This window comes from Battus philenor, unplaced genomic scaffold (genome assembly GCF_028537555.1).
Source record: "Battus philenor isolate CCGP_79_NKW_IND1 unplaced genomic scaffold, ilBatPhil1.0.hap1 SCAF_10, whole genome shotgun sequence".
NCBI lineage: Eukaryota > Metazoa > Arthropoda > Insecta > Lepidoptera > Papilionidae > Battus > Battus philenor.
The window spans coordinates 4,530,155-4,551,053 of NW_027181662.1; the positions used below are offsets into that span (position 1 = coordinate 4,530,155).

At 37.7% G+C, this 20,899-nt stretch overlaps 1 protein-coding gene across 12 annotated transcripts in view; it reads left to right on the plus strand.

The window, feature by feature from the left end:
* Positions 1–20,899, plus strand: part of mask (multiple ankyrin repeats single KH domain) — a 64,138-nt gene that overhangs the window by 32,101 nt on the left and 11,138 nt on the right. For 6 of the 12 annotated variants that reach the window (XM_068769551.1, XM_068769578.1, XM_068769586.1 and 3 more), the window contains exons 5-33: positions 328–552; positions 1,803–2,060; positions 2,446–2,599; positions 2,997–3,207; positions 4,192–4,405; positions 4,875–5,100; positions 5,427–5,690; positions 5,865–6,244; positions 7,376–7,480; positions 8,292–8,376; positions 8,611–8,670; positions 9,122–9,213; positions 10,138–10,497; positions 10,940–11,071; positions 11,537–11,728; positions 12,240–12,448; positions 12,943–13,168; positions 13,441–13,695; positions 14,237–14,509; positions 15,246–15,414; positions 16,044–16,281; positions 16,990–17,122; positions 17,466–17,566; positions 17,881–18,097; positions 18,369–18,515; positions 18,637–18,762; positions 19,095–19,246; positions 19,960–20,121; positions 20,645–20,767. In XM_068769551.1, the coding sequence (XP_068625652.1) occupies positions 328–552; positions 1,803–2,060; positions 2,446–2,599; positions 2,997–3,207; positions 4,192–4,405; positions 4,875–5,100; positions 5,427–5,690; positions 5,865–6,244; positions 7,376–7,480; positions 8,292–8,376; positions 8,611–8,670; positions 9,122–9,213; positions 10,138–10,497; positions 10,940–11,071; positions 11,537–11,728; positions 12,240–12,448; positions 12,943–13,168; positions 13,441–13,695; positions 14,237–14,509; positions 15,246–15,414; positions 16,044–16,281; positions 16,990–17,122; positions 17,466–17,566; positions 17,881–18,097; positions 18,369–18,515; positions 18,637–18,762; positions 19,095–19,246; positions 19,960–20,121; positions 20,645–20,767 (5,489 nt within the window). The remainder of the gene's footprint in view (positions 1–327; positions 553–1,802; positions 2,061–2,445; positions 2,600–2,996; positions 3,208–4,191; positions 4,406–4,874; positions 5,101–5,426; positions 5,691–5,864; positions 6,245–7,375; positions 7,481–8,291; positions 8,377–8,610; positions 8,671–9,121; positions 9,214–10,137; positions 10,498–10,939; positions 11,072–11,536; positions 11,729–12,239; positions 12,449–12,942; positions 13,169–13,440; positions 13,696–14,236; positions 14,510–15,245; positions 15,415–16,043; positions 16,282–16,989; positions 17,123–17,465; positions 17,567–17,880; positions 18,098–18,368; positions 18,516–18,636; positions 18,763–19,094; positions 19,247–19,959; positions 20,122–20,644; positions 20,768–20,899) is intronic. The other 6 variants (XM_068769561.1, XM_068769636.1, XM_068769632.1 and 3 more) reach the window with 4 other exon arrangements.

Here is a 20,899-nt window from a genome sequence, read left to right on the forward strand (position 1 = left end):
TAATACATAAATTGACAGCAAATGAACTATACTTCACCTCTTTAAAGCTTTTACAAAAAACCAAAAATACTTTTATTTTAAGTACGTCATAGAATCAGCATAAACTTCACCGGCAATATTTGTGGCGAAATTTATCGATAATAATTAGTTTTAACCGAATTATTATTTCAATTTAAAAACTATTACGAAAAATTTATTAAAAAAATTGTTATAAGTAAAATGTGTCCGTCCTTACGTCGTACGAATTAAGATTCACTTTTGTGGTTCACCCGTTCAAAGCTTTTTTCACCGATAAATAATTACTCTGTATTGCTTGCGTTGGCTCAGGGCGACTGCACGCCACTGATGGAGGCAGCCAGCGCGGGGCACGTGGACATCGTGCGGCTGTTGATCGCGCACGGCGCCGACGTGAACGCGGTGTCGGGATCCGGCAACACGCCACTCATGTACGCCTGTGCCGGTGGCCACGAGGACTGTGTGCGCGCGTTGCTCGACAACGGCGCTAACGTCGAGGACCACAACGAGAACGGACACACGCCGCTCATGGAGGTAGTCGTACGGACCTTTTTTTGAACAACTCTTGCATTTATTATACACACTATTTTATTATACAACTATAGGAAATCTTGTAGGCTATTAATATATATTTTAACTTAAGTAGGCTACAAGTTTGGTATCAGCTAACTACAAGCTCACACTTGTTCTATCTCTGTAACTTTAAGCTTTGAGACTTATCATATAACAATATTTAATTTACCGTCCTGCTAGGGGAGTCGAGAGGATTAATTATTATCATACCAGTTCTTGTCCCAAACCTCTCAATATTCCACAAAGATCGCTAAGATGGCCGCTCTTGCGCTGCCCCCGTCTAGCGTCTTCCGACCACTATAGCAAAGCTGTCTGTTTACTTTGTGGGCGGACGTCGTACGCTGCGTGTAGTATGCCTGAAGTGTTCTCCCCTCATGCGGGTGTATCAGTCACAAATATTCACTATCTGCAAGAGATTCTTATCGATTAATGGAAACAATTTCAGCATACTATCTCTATATATCGCAAAGCTCGAACGTCCCCCAAGGATTGCCTTGATGACCGGCCTTGCGCTGCCAGCTTCCCGCGACTTGCCGCAACCTTGACTATATCGTCGGTCCACTTAATGCGGGGCCTACCTTGGTTCTTCTACGGACCTCCTTATACATAATAACCTATCCGAGTGTGGTGTGGAGTGGTATCATCATTGTCCTGAATAATTAATGTTGCTGTACCGAAAATTTTGAGTATCAGTCGCAAGGTTTGCTGCGCCGACTGCGCCTGTATATAAAATAGTCGGATGTATTATGTAGAATCCTTTTCGGATTTCGGATATTCTTTAAGTTTCTACTCACTATAATCTTCTCTTCTACAGAACACACTGCACCCTTGCTATGCTGACCTGACCCTTAATGAACTTTTTATGTCTAATAAAATTTCAGTAGCATATTATACATAGACGAGTTTTCTATATTGATATTATTATTATTGTTATCTTTTTACTTTTCTATAACTACTAATTAAATGCTCCGCTGTAAAAGGTATTCGTTTATTGTCTAAAGGTCGTCATGTATGAAATAAACTAACTAAAATCTTGTTGGTTTTTCTAATGAATATAAAAGAAATAATTTAAGAAAATCAACAACTGAGTTTTTCTATATAATTATATATTTTATAACTTATAAAATGTTTTTGTTGCTGTTAATGTTTATACATATTTATTAATGTTTATTGCAGTACAGATATTTTAAATAGCAATTGTATTTTGCTTGCAGGCTGCGTCCGCCGGTCATGTGGGCGTGGCGAAGATCCTTCTAGAACACGGTGCGGGCATTAACACGCATTCGAATGAGTTCAAAGAGTCCGCGCTCACGCTGGCGTGCTACAAGGGCCACTTGGACATGGTGCGCTTCCTTCTGGCCGCCGGTGCTGACCGCGAACACAAGACGGATGAAATGCACACAGCTCTCATGGAAGCTAGTATGGACGGACACGTGGAAGTAGCGCGACTTCTGCTGGACTCTGGCGCTCAGGTACTCTTCTTACTCTTTCTTCGTAACATTAAAATTTACTGGCTGCTTACAACCTATAGAAGATCTCCTTAATATGTATTGACTCATCACGTTATTTGAAAAACCACGAGGGCTTAGGCTTAGCTTACATTAATTTGGTGCATATTATTAATATTTCTTGTCGCTTGGTAGAGCATAAAATGCACATCAGATTAAAAAAAAAACCTATAAATAACCCGCTAAAAATCCAACCCGCGAAGGGAGTTGAGATGGCGGTATTAAAGTTCACAAAGCAGACGGGGTACAGCTAGTAGAAATAAATGTATAAAACATATTCCAGAATGATCATCCTATTAAAAAATATCTCTACATTATCGTTTGTACAATTTTTCGTTTTGTCTCCCAGGTTAACATGCCAACGGACAGCTTTGAGTCACCGCTAACGCTGGCTGCATGCGGCGGCCACGTGGAGCTGGCGATGCTGTTGCTGGAACGTGGCGCTAACATCGAAGAGGTCAATGACGAGGGTTACACCCCACTCATGGAGGCCGCCAGGGAAGGTGAGCATACATATTGATATTTCTACCTACAAATAGTTTTTCGAATATTCATGCGTAAAATATTATAGCGATATATGGAAAGTTAGATAAAAGATACCGTGCTATTTTTCCTCATCTTTTTACGTCGCCACGTATTAATATGGCGTGGTACAGAGATTTCGGTAGCATTAATCCAAAATTTCACATAATAAGATAAAAAAAACTTTTAGTATAACAGAATCATCTATATACGAAATAAAATACCTAATTATTATGTATCTGTATTTAAAAAATATAGTTTTTAATTCAAAAACGTCCCTAAAATTTTAACTATACTTTTGAAATTTTAATTTAAAAATGAAAAAATAAAAATCTTAACTTTACTTTGGGCTTCACAAGTGTTACTGTTATTATCCAGGCCACGAGGAGATGGTAGCGTTGCTGTTAGGTCAGGGCGCTTCGATCAATGCTCAGACCGACGAGACGCAGGAGACAGCTTTGACCTTGGCGTGTTGCGGCGGCTTTCTTGAGGTGGCGGACTTCCTCATAAAGGCCGGTGCTGACGCTGAGCTCGGCGCCTCCACACCACTCATGGAAGCTTCACAGGAGGGACACCTTGAACTTGTGCGGTAATAATTATATTTTAAACTTTATTACAGAGACAAAACGGACATATGGTATAGATCCTTTTTAATATAGTAAACTAATAAATTATAAAGTGTTTATTCTTATACAGATTATAGTCATGTGCTAATAAAAAAGTTTAAAGCATAAAGAAAAATGTTATATAAATTTATTTTTTCTTTTCTAATATGAGAGGCCAAGAGCGTCTTGAGATCAATCACGCAAACCGTGACACGAAAATGTTATATATTAGAATGTAAACGAGTTGTAAGCAATCATTGTTACTGTATGTTATATAAATGCTAATAGTGATTATAATTAATCCTAATACATACATATATATACATACATATGTATATCTATATATATATATATATATATATATACATACATACATACATACATACATACATACATACATACACACAATAGACCTGATAACATTTTATAATATTAAACTCTAAAATTTCCTAATGTTACTTTGAAACTAGACATAAATTAATTGAACACATTGAATGCTGTGTTAAAAATAGAATATATTTCCATATCAGCCATGCGGCTCACCATTGAGACATCTCTTGGTGCACTATTCAAACCCATCGGGTCACCCATGAGCCGCATATTATGTTCCGCATATTGTATGCAACTATCAAACAAAATTTACATAGTAGCGAAACACATGGCCCGGTTGTATATCTGAACGGCGTGATTATCAAATGTAATAAAAACATATGTGTTTTAGGTCTTTTGCTATATAAAGCTAAAACTAGATGGTTAATGTCTCAATTTTTTTGTCAAATTTAGAATGTAAATCTCAAGTAATACAATAATTGATGTTATAAAACTAAACTGTACACATTTTAATTTTTTATATGATATGTATACCTTATATTGAATGGAATCTTTGTGAAATTTTCACGTATTAAGTATGCTCTTTTAATATACGAGTTATAAATACATAAATAGTAAAAAAAACATTCCATGTGCAGGTACTTACTTAACGCGGGCGCGGACGTGCACGCCCAGACGCAAACGGGCGACACGGCGCTCACGTACGCTTGCGAGAACGGACACACGGACGTCGCCGACGTGCTGCTGCGCGCCGGCGCCGAGCTCGAACACGAGAGCGAGGGCGGACGAACGCCGCTCATGAAGGCGTGTCGTGCGGGGCACGTCTGCACCGTGCAGTTCCTGGTCGGCAAGGTGCGCCACGCATACACAAACACGTACACGCATTCACACCGGATACAAACAAAGTGGATTAGCATGTTGAAGTGGCAGGTCATATACCGCATAGAACAGATGGACTCTGGGGCAGTTCTAGAGTCGAGACCACGGATCAGCAAGCGTAGCGGAAGACGACTGCTGATAAGGTGGACAGAGGAACATTTTAAAGGGTCAGAAGACGTTGAATGTTGGTTGCTTCTAACCAGTCCTATTAGAAATCTATGGGAGAGGCCAGTTCCTTGTTGACAAGGCAAAGATACTTCAGATAGAAACACATAAGACATATATATAAATAGTTACATAAACATACGAAAATTATCGTCATAACCCAGCAGATTGACAGTTCCACTTACTAATACATATAAATTACTCGGTTGTTATGTATTAGATAATATGTGGATATAGTTTTTTTTCTCACTATCACGCAACGTTTACTTACATATAGGGAGCAGACGTGAACCGCATGACGGCGAATGGTGACCACACGCCGTTGTCGCTAGCGTGCGCTGGTGGGCACGCGGACGTAGTTAAGTTCCTACTGGCCTGCGACGCAGACCCGTTCCGCAAGCTCAAGGACAACTCCACTACCCTCATCGAAGCTGCTAAGGGGGGCCACACCGCTGTCGTGCAATTGCTGCTCGACTATCCGCACTCCGTCATGTTACCCAGAGGTGAATTTTCTAAATGTTAATATTTTCAAATTGATATCAATAATTGATATTGTAATTAACTTAAAACTGTGAAACTTGGCTTGTCGACGCCTTCACGAGGCTGATTTTTTAATGCATATATTTTCAATTAATTCAATCTCATTTAAAAAGAGCTATTGTTTTTCTGATCAGCATCAGCATTTCGAGCGGACAGCAGTTTAATGCTTATAATGTTAAAATTCAAAAGTATGTAAATAATAAAATTAATTTGGATTTTAAAAAAATATATAATTTTCCTGTATATATTTTACTTTTAAAGATTTTAACTTAATGAATAATTGTGGTAGGTAACGCAACGGTAGAGGAGAACACCGGTGGGCTCAGTTCGGCACAGGCGGCGGCGTTGGGGCTTGCCCACGCCCCGGCGCCGGGTGCGCCGACCCAACGCGCGTTGCTGCCCGCTGCACACCAGCACCAGCATCCGCACGCGCACCCGCACACTGCGCCTGCGCCGCCCCCCGCCGCCGCTCCCGCGCAGGGTACACCTCAGCCGCCCCTCCCCGCGCACGCACCCGATCTCTCCGCCAACTTTGCCAAAGTTTACCTCGACGGTATGTTAGCCCACTTTTGGATGATAATAAACCTTCAATATCTCACAATTTTGTTTTCACATTTCCATATCAACTTCTGATTTGCTGGGTTGTGTTTAAGACATTTCGCACAGATAACTATAATTTAAAATTTCTTTCCTGAAAGGACATCTGCTAATATAATTATTCACGTAGGTCGCAAGAAGCAAGGTGGCAATGGGAACGGCTCGAACGCCAACAACGGCGACGCGGTCCCGGCAAGCTGCGAATTTGACGAAGAAATTGTGAACGCAAATCCAAAAGCCTTTTTCGCTGGCATGATGGCCGGCATGTACGTCCGAGGGCTGCCAGCGAACAGCGCGGCCCCGAACACCATCACAACCCCAGGGCCGGCGCCCGCACCGAGCGTTGCGCCGATCCCCGCTGCTGCACCAGTTCCTACCTCTGCCCCAGCGGTAGCACCCGCGCCGCCTGCGCAGGCCACGGGCAAGCATAAGTGCGCTCGCAAGCAACGTCCCGCCCCTCCTCATTCCGACCACCACCTGCCGCCACCGCCCGATATACTCGACGACCAGGTTAGTACATGTATTGGTTTTACATATAAAAATTAATTCATAGAGTCAATTGATTCAAATTGCTGTTTCAAATTTCGTAACGTAATTGTGGCAGACACTTCATGAACATAACTTATTAGGAAAGGTTTTTGTTTTAGCACCCATGTTCTAAGGACTAAAAGAAACTCCATCATAGTAGTCATCCATTTCCTAATTATACATTAAGTTACAAGTTTGTCCCAGTATTGTTTTCCAAAATATATATAAAAATGTCATTAAATATGTTCCACTAATATATAAATGTACTTTTGTCACTATTGAGATATGAATAAGCTTTGGGTGACGGTATTTACTTTAGGATCATAGTATTTAGAGTGGTGGCTGGGAAGAAAGAATGGACCCATATTTCATACATTGTTTTATGTATTTAACATATGCTACATAGAGATGTATTATTAGACCACCCCTATTTGCTCGCTGCTTCTATATGCGGTATAATTGAGAAATTTTTTGGCTATCGTTTTGAAATTGCTTGCCTACGCTTTTTGGAAGCGTTTAGTGTTTGCTGTTTTTTCCCTTAACATATACTTATCAGAATTAGCAGTAAATATCATCAGTTATTAAGTCAAAAATGTAGTCATACAGTTTTAGTTCATCAATTAATTACATCTCTTTAAATCATTTATTATAAAATCTTTTAATTGATAATTTTTTTTTGAGACTCGACGAAATCTCAAGGCGTCTTACTGCCGCTAAAAAGAAGAGTATAAGCATCAAGGTTCAAACCAACACTAAACTAATGACCCTTACCAGCTTAAATCTTAACAGTATTTTCTTTTTCAAATCCTGAGTAGCACACTCTGCTATTATGACTGAGGTGTATCACTTGATATAAAAGAAAGGCTATGCACGTATGGTCATTATCCATTTATCAAACAAATCCAACATAAAACGATGAATGAAATATGTTTACCGTCTTTCACTTCATTTATATTGTCCTATTCCTCTTACTAGTATGTCAGTATGAAATGCTTCCATCAGCTACATCTCCATGACAATTGACTAACATTAATAATTGAAAGTATTTAACAAATACTTTTCATGGTACATACTATAAATATTCATATTGTCTGCTTGCTTCCCACAATGTAGATATGCCACCACAGCATGGCTAAGTTTTCCCTCCCGCCGGGCTTTACGTGGAAGGATGTTAACAAGAAATATAAAAATAAAAACAACATTGAAAAAAAGCTCAATGTGAGTGATATTTCTTTCAATTGTAGACTTTGTATAGACATACCCTCTAAATATTTAAACTTATGTGTTATGTAGTTATGCAAGTAATGTTACCGACTAATGAGTCCATATCTTCAGATACGTGCATTGAATGATGAATTATCTGTGCATTTTTGTTCATGCTGTTTACATATGTGTTTTATCTTCTTATGTATTGGTAATATATTACTATTTTATTGTATTTATTAGCCATATAAATGTATCTCCTGCATTTTTCCTGTTATTTATTAGCTTGTGGAAAAATTTGGAATATTGTCTCTTTGCTTAAAGCATTCAAGGGATTGAATCCTTTTTATCCATTTTCCATACATGATTTTCTTTTTAATACTTATTGTTTATTTTATTTTTTTTGGTTATATCAATTCATCAGTTATAAATGTATATATATAATATTTAAAATAGATATGTCTGCCTGTTACTAAGTTAATATGTTTATAATGTATTCTGTAACATTTATTTTTAATTATCAATGTTTTGTCTTTGGTTTTGCCATAAAATTATTTTATATTGTGACCAAAGTGTTTTATAAGTTGCATGTAATAAATAAAGCTTTGCAAGTTGTGGTCCTAGTTAAGGTGTTTTACACAAGTCATTTAATTAAAATAAATACAAGACATTAGCATTGTCTCTTTAAAAAATTATGTTGAAATTTTATTCAAGAACAACTGTGATTGAAGTTAAATAAAACTTATACTTCATGTTTAATGTAGCTTCATGAATGTTACCGGCTTGTTTTTTCAAAAAAATTTATATCAATCTCTGTATTTGCCAGCGACCTGAAGTTCTTGCGGGACAAACCCGGAATGATACATTGCCAGAAAATGAGAGAAACATGCATGAATTGGCTGATTCCTCTGGTAAGACTTTTCAATTATATCTATTTTATTATACTATAACCATTATATATATTTAAGCACTGCACAATTAGTCGATTTAAAAAGTTAATAATTGATTTACTTCAAAATTTGTCATTAGACACAGATAAGATTCCATTAACTTTTAAACTGAAATGATAAAATTTACCAGAGTCAAGTCAATATGTATATGGAAAAAGGTATAGGTCAAAGCTAAATAATGATTACTGTACAAAGGTCCACCGACGCTCGCCACGTCGGCGCTCCACGCCCTGGACCTTCAGTTCTGCGCTCAAGGCAAGTCGTGTCCGCCTGGTGCTTGCACGCCAACATAATGATGCAATTACACTTATCCCCTGTTTACACTTTGTTGAGAAAAATATCTGTCTATAACTGCTTTAACAGTGTATTCTATTTAACATGTAATACAACTTTATAGCAATAACTATATATTTTCAGTTTATCCGCTGTATATTTGCATCATATATTTAATCTGTGTCATTATTTTTATTTCACCGGCATATCAAAAATTCCATTTTTTGTTCTTTCATTTAACAGCTTTGTATTTCACCGCCTGAAAACAATACATGTTAGCTTTTGTAAACGGTGTAAATAATGGAATAACCACTTTAACAATACGCATCTTGCTGTGCGACACTAAAGTAAATCAATATTTTGTGTTTATAATATCTAATAACACTTACATAGAAACTCTTGGGAGAAAGTAATGTAATTTTTGTATGTGTAGGTGTAACAACAATTCATCCACCTACTACGCCACCATACCCGCCTCCGCAGCAACTATACCCAGTGCAGCAACTAGCTACCAATCTTACTCAGGTAAGCATTTTCTAATGATTTCTGTTCTCTCTCTAGGCACATGAGGGGAGTCCCCAACGCGGTTTAACGATTACAGTATGCAACCCCTATAACATGAGCAAATAAAAATCAGCCTGAACGCGAGTCTACCGACAAGTAAAAAGGAAACCCTAAATTTACATATAGATATATCCTTGAGAGAAAATAAAAAAAAATTACATACAAGTGTCCATACTACATAGTACATTGACTGCCATTTTCCTGAATTACTTTTTTCATTCTTTTACATTATATAACCATAAGGAATACTCAACTTCTTTAAAGGATTTTGAATTAAAATAATAATAAACTTAGACATACAAGTTGTTACCGTAATGTATAAAAATAGAATCAAAAAATTACAATCAAAACTTTATATCTAGAGTTTACCAATTTGCGATGGAATCCGTGAAAGGGCAGCTCGAAAGTGTGTTATCGAGTTTAGCCACAAGTTTGTCGAAGGCCTGCAACGACTAGGAGTGTATAATATAAGTGAAGTGAGTTTCACTACACCAACAGTTCTCAAAATTATTAATAATAGATTTTTTGTAGTTAAACCACTCATGTGTTTGCGTGTTTTGTATATAAAGTATAATATTTTGTAGCATATTACTTATTACATTGCATATATATTGTAATTCTTTAATTGCTTTAGATATTTCACTAATTCCATGAAATCATTTATTTTTGCATTTTAAAGTATGTTTTACAAGGTTGTCGGGCGTGAAAATCACCGCCAAGCTCGTCTTCTTTATGATTTTAAAAACTATTCATAACTCCTAATTTCTTAAATTCATCTAACTCATTTCTAGTATTTATGAAAAACGTTTATTATGTATTAAAAGAGTTTAGGTGAAAATAATTTAAACTTAATGTGCACAATTTCATAAAGTTTCTGATGTTTAGCAACAACTGTTGGAACTACGGCAGCAGCTACTGCAACAGCAAAGGCAGCAGCAGCAGCAAATGCAGCAGCAGCAACAAGAACAACAACAGCAACAACAACAGTTGCACCAGCAACAGCAGTTGCAACAACAACTGCATCAACAACAATTACAGCAGCAATTGCAACAACAACAATTGCAGCAACAACATCAGCAACTGCATCAACAACAGCAGTTGCAACAACAGCAGCAGCAGCAGCAACAACACCATCAATTACAACAATCTCAGCAACAACAATTACAGCAGCAACAGAAAAAACAGCAACAGCAGCAGCAATTTCCGCAGGAGTTACAGCAGAGGCCTGAACTTTACTTACCCCAGGTACAAAATAGTTTCAATTCATTGTGTTTTTGTATGAAAAATGTATAACATGAGATACATATTTATTTTTAACCCAGTGCCTCTCAAATTTCATTTTACCTGTTGATAAAACTTATCATTTAAATACCCTTCCCCTGGTAAACCCGTAACTATTGCAAAAATGTCTGTCTCTTAAAGACAATGGCAATTTTGGAATATACTTAGTTCTGACCTAGTATTATTGACCCAATGTAGCAAAGTAATTTTGGTATAAATTAACTGTTTCTTTATTTCCCCCATTACCAATATATTTTTATATACTAAGAAATACTGGTCTAGGAAATTATAATACCTGATATTCTTGTATACTTTCGTATAAATGCCAAATAAAAAAAAAATTGGGGTATCCATAAATGGCAAACGAGTGTAAAAATAATTAATACTTTTTTTACATTGTTAACAGCACTTGAGCGAGGCGGCGACCGGCGGTTACGTGGAGGCACGCGAGCTGGGCGCCGTGTTGCAGTACCTGCAGCGTGAGGTGCCCTCGTTGGTGGCGCTGCCACCGCACGAGCTTCGGTCGCTCGTCCTGCAGGTACTGATTAAGTAATCATACTGTTGCGTGTACACAACTCACTTATAATGCATTTGCTAGTTCATCGTCATAGTTTCAGTCGTTGGACGTCCATTGGTGGACATAAGCCTCCGGCGTATATTTCTAATACGACTGGTTGGAAACCTATGCCTAACAGTGGGCATCTATCGAGTGATGATGTTATATAATAACATTAATACTTTTTAAAACCGGAAATAAATATGTCGCGATAAACGAGCACTTAGATGCACAATCGTTAAGAAAAATTTATGACATCCAACTATTTACACTGTAACCGTATGGCGTCCACAACACTTTCTTAAAGGAGGCTTATGTAAGATTAGTGAAAACATATATGATTTTTAAAATTAAAACTAATATCTCTCTTTCTCATGTTCATATAAGCCGCTAACTTTTCTTTTGAAGTAATGAAATACAAAAATAAGGACGCAAACAATCCGACAGGTGATGCAGCAAAAGTCACACGAGATCCTGGCGAACAAGTGCGGGGTAGACGCTGGTACGGAGACTGAAGCGGAAGCCGAGCGGCAGACACGTCGCTTGCTGGCAGCGACAGAGGAGGCGCTCACCGTTGACTGGCCCGCAGCACGCCCCGACCACCATCATTTACACCATCACCACCATGTCGAAATGCCGGTAACAACAGCAAGGCCTCTTCCGATATGATCCACCCAGATAATACATTAACTAACAATAGTTATATTGTGCGAACGAGTAATAACTTTAACAGTGTCTGTAGGCAGCAAATCTTAGACCCTTCTTCGGTCACCATTCATTTGTGAGAAGGTGTCTATTGATAATTTTTTTTTAGAAATATCAATAAATTCACTGAACTTTTATTTGTAACCTTATGTGATTCTGAAGACTTGTAATTGTCTCCCAGTTTAACAACAATATTATTTGAGCATATATAGTTACAGCTGAAATCTTCCATACAAATAAATTAATAAATAAAATATAGACAATTGGTAGTTGTCGTAACTTCATAAAAAAATGTCTTTAACACCGAACCAGCGAATTTACTTCAATATGCTCCTCTAGGACACAAATCCCTTCAAACTCTATATATATAACTATAATAAAATAAACCTTACAAACTATGACGTGTAATGTAAATATGCAAATTACTAAACTGTTTGATTTACAGCAAGTCGGCAACGGCTGTCAATACCGCGTGCGGCCACCGTCGCCGACAGGAGGCGCTGGCGTGCCCGGCGTTGCTGTGGCGGGCGGGGTACCATGCGGCATGGCGGGCGCTGTGCCGACCGGACCGGGTGATGAGCCCGAGTTGCAACCCGACCTACAACCCCACTTCGCACTGCCACCCACCGCAACCTTGCCATATGAAGATCATAGGTAAACCATTGTACAAAAACTCATCTCTTATCCCTTAAAGCTTTAGCTGTCTTAAATTATCAACTTTCGACAGTGAAGAACTAAATTGTTTGCTTAACTTTACCCATCAATGTAGGTAAATGATATTTTAAGAAGGTATGCGATTGTTACTTGTAGACATTTGCCCATTTTCCTGGTCTAATCATATTTTTGTCGAGTTTTGGAAACATGGAAAAAACGTTAGTGCTAGGGCTTCAACTAGCTAAATTTCGAAAGTAGTTTATAAGGAAAATGTCTGGAACTCTTAGAGTAAGTCAATGTCATAAAATTTGCAGCTTTTTCACAAATCAATTGTGAAATTTTGTTTTGATTTAATTACCTTAATAACTAGATAAAAAATAGCACGATACTTTGTTACGAATGCACAGAGATAGATAACTTATATGATCATGGACTGATCTGCGTAATGTTTTATTTAAGTACTATTAAATTTAGTAAAGAATTACGGTATACAGATCCTTCGCAAACGCAAACGCCGGCGCGGGTGGTGTTGCGGGTATGCCAGGCGCGGTAGCGGCAGCGGGCGCTATCGCTGTACCAGCGGCGGGCGTTGTCGCGGTGCCAACGACGGGCGCGGTGCCGCCAGCGGGTCCAGGCGCCCTACCCGGCCCGCCGCAGCCACACGCCAAGCGTGAAGCTCCCCTTCATCACCCTAATAACTCAGCTGCACTTAAGAAAAAGGTAAGTTGTTTTTAAAACATAGCATATACATATTATACTGTAAGATTAAAATCCTGTTGTTCAATGATTTATCCCAATTAATTATAGTGTGATTAGTGTACAAGCTTGGAAGGGGTGAATGTTAGGTTTAAGCTTATTTGTACACTAGGTTTTCAACATTCCTTTTACCAAAAAGTTTTTATACTGTATGGAAAAATGATTACAGTACCTTCTTATGAAGTTGTAAGGTAATGAGACTTCATTATTAATATATTATAAACATATTTGAACAGGGTCGTCTGAGCGGTGTTCGTGGGGCACGTGCTGAGAATTTCGGTGCGGCGGGAGTACCCGGTGGCCCTGGGGCGGGTGCCGGGGGAGCGGCTGGGGCGCAGCCGGCACCGGCCGCCTACTCGGCTATGGACGTGGACGGCGAGACTGACTCTAACCACGACACGGCGCTCACGCTCGCCTGCGCCGGCGGACACGAGGACTTGGTCGAGCTGCTGCTTTCGCGCGGAGCCGATATCGAACACCGCGATAAGAAGGTACTATATTTAAACATTGACCCGTTGACGTACAAATAAAATGTGCATCGACGCAATCTCAGGATACCATTTTATATGGCTTGACTAGCTCATCAGTAATGACTTATGGATAAACTCTTAATCAGTCAGTTTTACGTTCAAAGATAAATTGATATATAAAATTTAATAACGTTCACATAGTATAGTGTTAATTTACAATAATTTAATAATATCACAAGATAATATACCGCCTGAAGTTCACAGAAGTTAGTGCTAGACGAGCTAGTCATTAAATTATTACGAGAGCTTAAGCAGCAAGTGGCCTTGCTTGCTTGTTTCTGTACATTAGATCTATTTCTGATTGTGTCTTGTCATGACTTATTCTCATAAGTGTAGTCTATGGGGAACAAAAGGTAAAAATGCTTATACATTGTGTTTCAATATAGATGTTTGTAATATTTTTAAAAGGAAAATACAAAAGCAAGCGTAAATAACGTTAGTAACGTTAAGTAATAATAGCATTATTAAGATGTTGTATTATATAAAACATGTATCGTCTCAGGGCTTCACCCCCCTTATCCTGGCGGCGACTGCGGGGCATGAGAAAATCGTCGAAATCCTATTAAATCACGGCGCGGACATCGAGGCGCAGTCTGAGCGCACGAAGGACACGCCGCTGTCGCTGGCGTGCAGCGGCGGCCGCTACGAAGTGGTGGAACTGATTCTCAGCCGCGGCGCCAACAAGGAGCACCGCAACGTGTCTGACTACACGCCGCTCTCGTTAGCCGCGTCTGGTGGCTACGTCAACATTATTCGTCTGCTTCTCCACCATCAGGTATTCTTCACGCACTTGACTCGAACATTAAAATTACTTGATATTCAACAACTTGACATTTATCTACATCCGGAACTGTGTTGCCTGGGTTCATGTTATCATACATTACATTTTAGTTTCTACACTGCTTCGGTTAATTTATAATATTATGAATGATTTGCAAAAGTTAAAATTATTTTTTCAGCCTTACAAACTGTTCTTGCAAGGTGTTTATATGGATACTATCACATTATTAATTAGCAGTACATGGGCATTATTATGTACCAATAGTATATAAACGATGCCATTGATAACAGAACTTACGATTTTTGTTTAATATAGCAATAACAAAGCACGAATGTTTGGTGTGCAAGATGTATAGCCCTGTGTTGTCATTGATAGGATATTTAATGATCTGATGCCCTGATCGTTTTAATCGTTACAAAAATTCGCCAGATAACATTCATGGCAGCAAACATAGGTTTTATTTGTTTCAATTTAAGTGAAACGAAAGGTGTTAGTAGTTATCAGTCGTTATTGATTTTGTATGGATTTATTTACTATAACATTTTGTTATTGTTTCTCATTTGTCAAGGAGTATTATTATTGATAGTTTAATAAAAATGGATTGCATATCATATGATTTTGTTTGAGAATTTCGGATACGCGTACCCAGTTTGATGAAGCCGTGAAAGCCGAAATACTGCATCGAATACACTCAATATTATTAAATAATACACAATTATCCTTTTCGTAGGCGGAGATAAACTCTCGCACGGGTTCGAAGTTGGGCATCTCACCGCTGATGCTGGCCGCCATGAACGGGCACACGGCGGCCGTGCGCCTGTTGCTCGACTGCGGCTCCGACATTAACGCGCAGATCGAGACCAACCGAAACACCGCGCTTACGCTGGCCTGCTTCCAAGGTATCGTACATTCACATGATGGCATCTCCATGACATGTTTGCTATTTTACTTAAAGATTATTATTTATCATTAGCTTTTTTCTAATTCAGTTATAACAAACTCACTATATTAGTTGTGAGTGGTATTATAGACACAGACTTAATAAATTCAATTTTAATTTGATACAGAGTTGTATCAATTGATAAAAATGTATAATAGTAAATAATTTACTGACCAATTTGTTTTTTTTTTCGACTCTGCATTGTAAAACATACTATCGATATCAAGAGTTTCTTTGGAAAATTATATGTGGTAAAGTTATGAGGCTCAATACTTTCATTACGACTTCATGTACTCTGAGTGTTTTGACGTCCAAAGCATTATGCTTTGAAATAAAATTCCCCTCGCAAAACTCGCAAAAAAGACAACTAACTCTTACATGTTTAAAATGAAGGTGCAAGACATATGGGGGAAAAATCGAACTTCTCCGTAAATACGAATATGTATGTATGGAACTTAAGTGTGCATTATGTATGTGTATATTAATGACATTTTATCTGTAATGTTTGTAAACGTTGACCCCCCTTGGGTTTGGTTGGTAGAGAAGTTGTATAAAGAGTAAATAAATTTATATCCTAAATTCGTATAGGTCGCCACGAAGTGGTCAGCCTGCTGCTAGACCGCAAAGCAAACGTGGAGCATCGCGCGAAGACGGGTCTCACGCCGTTAATGGAGGCGGCGAGCGGCGGCTACGTGGAAGTTGGTCGCGTGCTTCTAGACAAGGGCGCGGACGTGAACGCACCGCCCGTGCCCTCCTCGCGCGATACCGCACTCACCATCGCCGCCGACAAGGGACACATTAAATTCGTCGAGCTATTGTTGCATAGGTACGCGTGGATAGATACAAAAGTCAAAATTTCTTCATCATTTCAACCGTAGTACATCATAGATTTCCAATAAAGCCGGTTGTAAATGGGCCGCATTCAGCATCTTCCTACCACCTTGAAAGTTGTTACCTTCGTTCGATTATAAGTCTTTTTACTTCTAATTAGATCTTGTAGAGAAATCACGAACATAACCCTCTTTCCTTTGGACGACTGTGTGTTTGAGCCTCATTGGGCTCTAGAGTGTCGTTTTCTGTGCCCTAAGTTATCATTGGTCAAAGTTTATGTAACAATAATTACTTAACAGACTTAAAACTAGAGCCAGTAAGTGTGGGTGGTAAATTGTTTTAGTCATTTTCGTTTAAAGCCCTTAAGTTTAGGGAATTATAAAAAAGTATGTGCAAGCTTTTTTAAATTTCCAAAATGTTGAAAGTAGTCTTTGTAAAATGATTTACTATTTTAGCCAGTATTTTTTTAAGTAAATTCTCATCGAGGATTGTTCTTAATCTTATTTATGAAATGTTATAAAATTTTATTTACAAATTATTTACGTTTGACGTAAGCAGAGAACAGATTAAAACTAATACAAATATTAAAAAAAACTTTTGTTTTTTAATTAAACCGGTGTGTTTATATTTTTAATTACACAATATATTAATACTAATCAAAATATGTAATTGTATCATGAAATATTTATTAATATTTTTAAAGGCGAGCGGCGGTGGAAGTAAAAAACAAGAAGGGCAACTCCCCGCTGTGGCTAGCGGCAAATGGTGGCCATCTTGCTGTAGTTGAGATGCTATATGCAGCCGACGCGGACATCGACTCACAAGACAATAGAAAGGTTTTCTACAAATATATTTCTTAGTAGTGAAAAATTTCCACATACTTAAATTTTTACCGCAAAACCATTTAACCCACAGAAGAACTAAAACATGGTTGCTACATGTAGTTTCTTTATTAGTACTGCCGACATTGCGAAAAATTATCTTACAGTGGCTTCATACTATTAAGTGAACTGTGAGCTCTGATTTTTCCACAGACGCACTAATAACTTAAATGGAAAGTTAAAAGGTAAATTATAATTAATTGAAATCAAAAAATTATTATATTGTCTAAAGTGAATTCAGTATTGCTATAATGATAAGTATTAATAAAACATTTAAATTTATTAACATTTTTTACAGGTATCTTGCCTGATGGCAGCCTTCCGTAAGGGTCACACCAAAGTGGTCAAATGGATGGTTGGCGTCGTCACGCAATTCCCGTCAGATCAAGAAATGACCAGGTGACTAACGAAATTTTATTTTGTACTTTTTAAGCAAAATTAGAAATGTCTGTGGACTTTATACAACTAAATAAAGAGGACCATCCGAGCAATTTCCGGCTTAGGGCCGGGAATCTCTTTGGGAAAACGGTTTAGAGAAGTGGCTATACCAAAATTTCTGCTGCAATAATCTCTTAAGTCATTTTTAATGAATGGAAGCGGGTTTTTTAATTAACTTTCACAAAACATTACGAAACAATCATATTGAATTCATAACTCATCAATTTTTATGTTATGGAAATCAATGTCTTTAGTTAATAATGTGTTTATTACAGGTACATCTGTACGATTTCTGATAAAGAAGTGTTAGAGAAATGCCAGGAGTGCGTTCGCGTGATTCGTGCAGCTAAGGAGACGCAGGCGGCGCGTGCTAACCAGAACGCGACCATACTGCTCGAAGAGTTGGACGCGGAGCGCTGCCGAGAGGAGAGTCGCCGTCTCGCAGCTGCGCGTCGACGGGAGCGCAAGAAGAAGAAGAAGCTAGAGAAAAAGGTAATTTTTTTATACCTTCTAAAATTCAATAAAAAATCTATTTAAACTTCAACACAGTTGCTTAAGATTGGATGCAGTAATCATTTTGAGTACATGGATTGGTCAAAAGTGAGTTCTTCCAAAATCAAGCCATTAAAATTAAAACAAAATTCTATTGTTTATAGAAGGGTCACTTACGATAACATGAAATCTTGCAGAATTAATGTACGAAGATGGACATGTGTTGTCAATAAAACTTTTTACAACATATTTTACACATTCCTATTCTCAGGAGGAAAGGCGAAAGTTACAAGCCGAGAACGACAAAAATTCTCTGTACTGCGAGAAAGCTCTCGGAGAGTGCTCAGAGGGTGGCGAGCCCGATGACGAACCCGCCGCTAAGGAGGAAGGCGACTCCGGCATTGACGCCAACTCCCAGGTACTAACTACACCATGCTTTGTTTTATTTTTATATGTCCACAGTAAATATATTATATACAAAATAGCATTTTAATATGTTATAGTAGACAGTAAGACTATACAGGCCTATATCTATAAAGGGTTCCTGTTCATCGTCCGATGTAAAGGCGCCGCCTGCACCAACGGCTAAGAGCAAGAAGAAAAAGAAGGAAGAGAAGACTACACCACCGCCGCCCGCTGCGCAGCCTAAAAAACAGCCCGACAAAGTACGTTGACGTCTCTTAAATTCTATATGTTTTTAATCAGTAATTGTTGAAAATATCATTGACAGATGAAATACGATCTGATTAGTTGTTGCTTTTTTTTATAAATTGTAATTATTAAAAAAATATATAATATATATTAAATATATTCACACACACACACACACACACATATATATATATATATATATAAAATTTTTAATAATAAATATTATTACAAGATTAGAATATGCTTTTGTCATGGATGTCTGCGACACAATTAAAATTTGTTTTTGGGCGTAGTCAAAAAAAAAATTAAAAGGAATTAAAATTTAACTTAGTCGTTTTAATTTTAGGCCAAAGTAAAATTAGAAACGAAGCCAGAAAAGGAGAGCGGTAACAACAAAACGGATAAGAAGCAAGAGAAGGAGAATGTAGCACCGAGTTCGCCGCCAGCTACGCCTGCCAAACCACCGCCTCCTACCGTCCGCTCCGAGCGCAAAGACAAGTATGTGCACACCATTGCTCTATTTTTAAAAAAATTTGATTAAACTTTTTTTAATTCAGACGTAGCGGCCGATTTTACTTTGACTGTGTACAGTTATTAACCTTGTTGAATGCATGTTTGTAATGCCGTTCACAGCTTTTTTTTTTGTTGTAGATTAGCAAGACAATAGTGATGGTATAGTTTAGAGGAACGGGTAGTTCGTAATAGCAGAAAAAAAATGTAATATAGTTCTAATAGATTATTATATTATCTCAAAACATCTGGTAAAAAAACTAACTACTAAATTTGTCAAGTTTTAGTCATACTAGTTATTAAACTAACATTCTTTTTTTAAGTAAGAAAAGGACCAATATGTAACAAAGTGCACCGCCCGCCAACCCACAGAGTCTCTGTGTTGCTGGCAGGCGGTGCACTTTGTTGCATGACTACCACTGCATGTGCGGTAGTGTCTAAATATTGGTCCTTTTCTTACTTAGGTTGGACTTCCGCAAGGTAACGCCTGATTCCATTAGTCTTTTTTTAAACTATCAGGTTACAGTTCGTTTTGATTATTTTAAGAAATGAGTAAAATAACGAGCTAAAAATGCTGTATAGGTAATTTTATTCTGACCTTAACACTAAATGCCTCAATTTTGCACTTCTTAAATTGGTTATTTCTGTAAGAGCATTTTCAAACAAAATCAATAGTTGACATCCACTAAATATTGTTGCAGAAAACCAGAAGAAGATATCCCTAAGAGTATCACAGTACAGAACGTTAACAAATTCGGCAGTAGCTCTCGAAAGAGTCAAGTGTTCGAATCCACTAGGCATATTGTGGAGAAAGATGACTTTGATGCGACTGACAAAAATAAAAAGATCCACACCAACCACCAGTAAGTTAGGACATAATATACGGACAAACCAAAAATCATTGTCAATTGAAATCTAGGTATAATGGAGGGTGAAAATATTTATTCAGTAATTAATTGTAAATTCATCACTTGGAAATTGTTTATTTCATTCAATGCCCTTGCCAAATGAAAATTACGACATTTACTTTACATGCTAAAAAATTTTTAATTTTGAATGACATACATTAATTTCAAGTCTAATGTTGATGTCCAAAGATTCTGGCTAATATATTTTTAGTTTAAATGTAGCATCTGTAACATTCTGTACAGCTTTTAAACGAAACATTAAGCTATAAGTGTTATAGGGTATTTCATCAATAATAGATTTGCTAACTTGTAAGTTGAAAATGCATGACATACATATTTTATTTGGCATATTAATTTTTTAATGCATGTTTTTATATTGACATTGATTTTTGTTTGTTTTGTAATTACTGTAAAATATTGCATGTAAAATTATGAATTTTATACTGTTATAAAACTCATAAATTGTTGACTTTGTCAGATGGGAGGTGGAAGGAAAAAGTACGTCTCCCAAAGGCGGTTGTGTCGGAGGACGTCGCGAGGAAGGCTGGAAAGAAGTTGTGCGAAAGTCTAGCGTACAGACACTTTCTACTGTGGAACCCGGGTGAGTTTTCAGATATAGTGGTGGAATAGGTTAAAGAGGATTGATATTAATTTGTATTATATGGTTAAAGCAGAGAAAGCTCAGTGGTAGAGGACTGAGTTTTGCAATCGCAGGTCGTGGGTTTGATCCCGG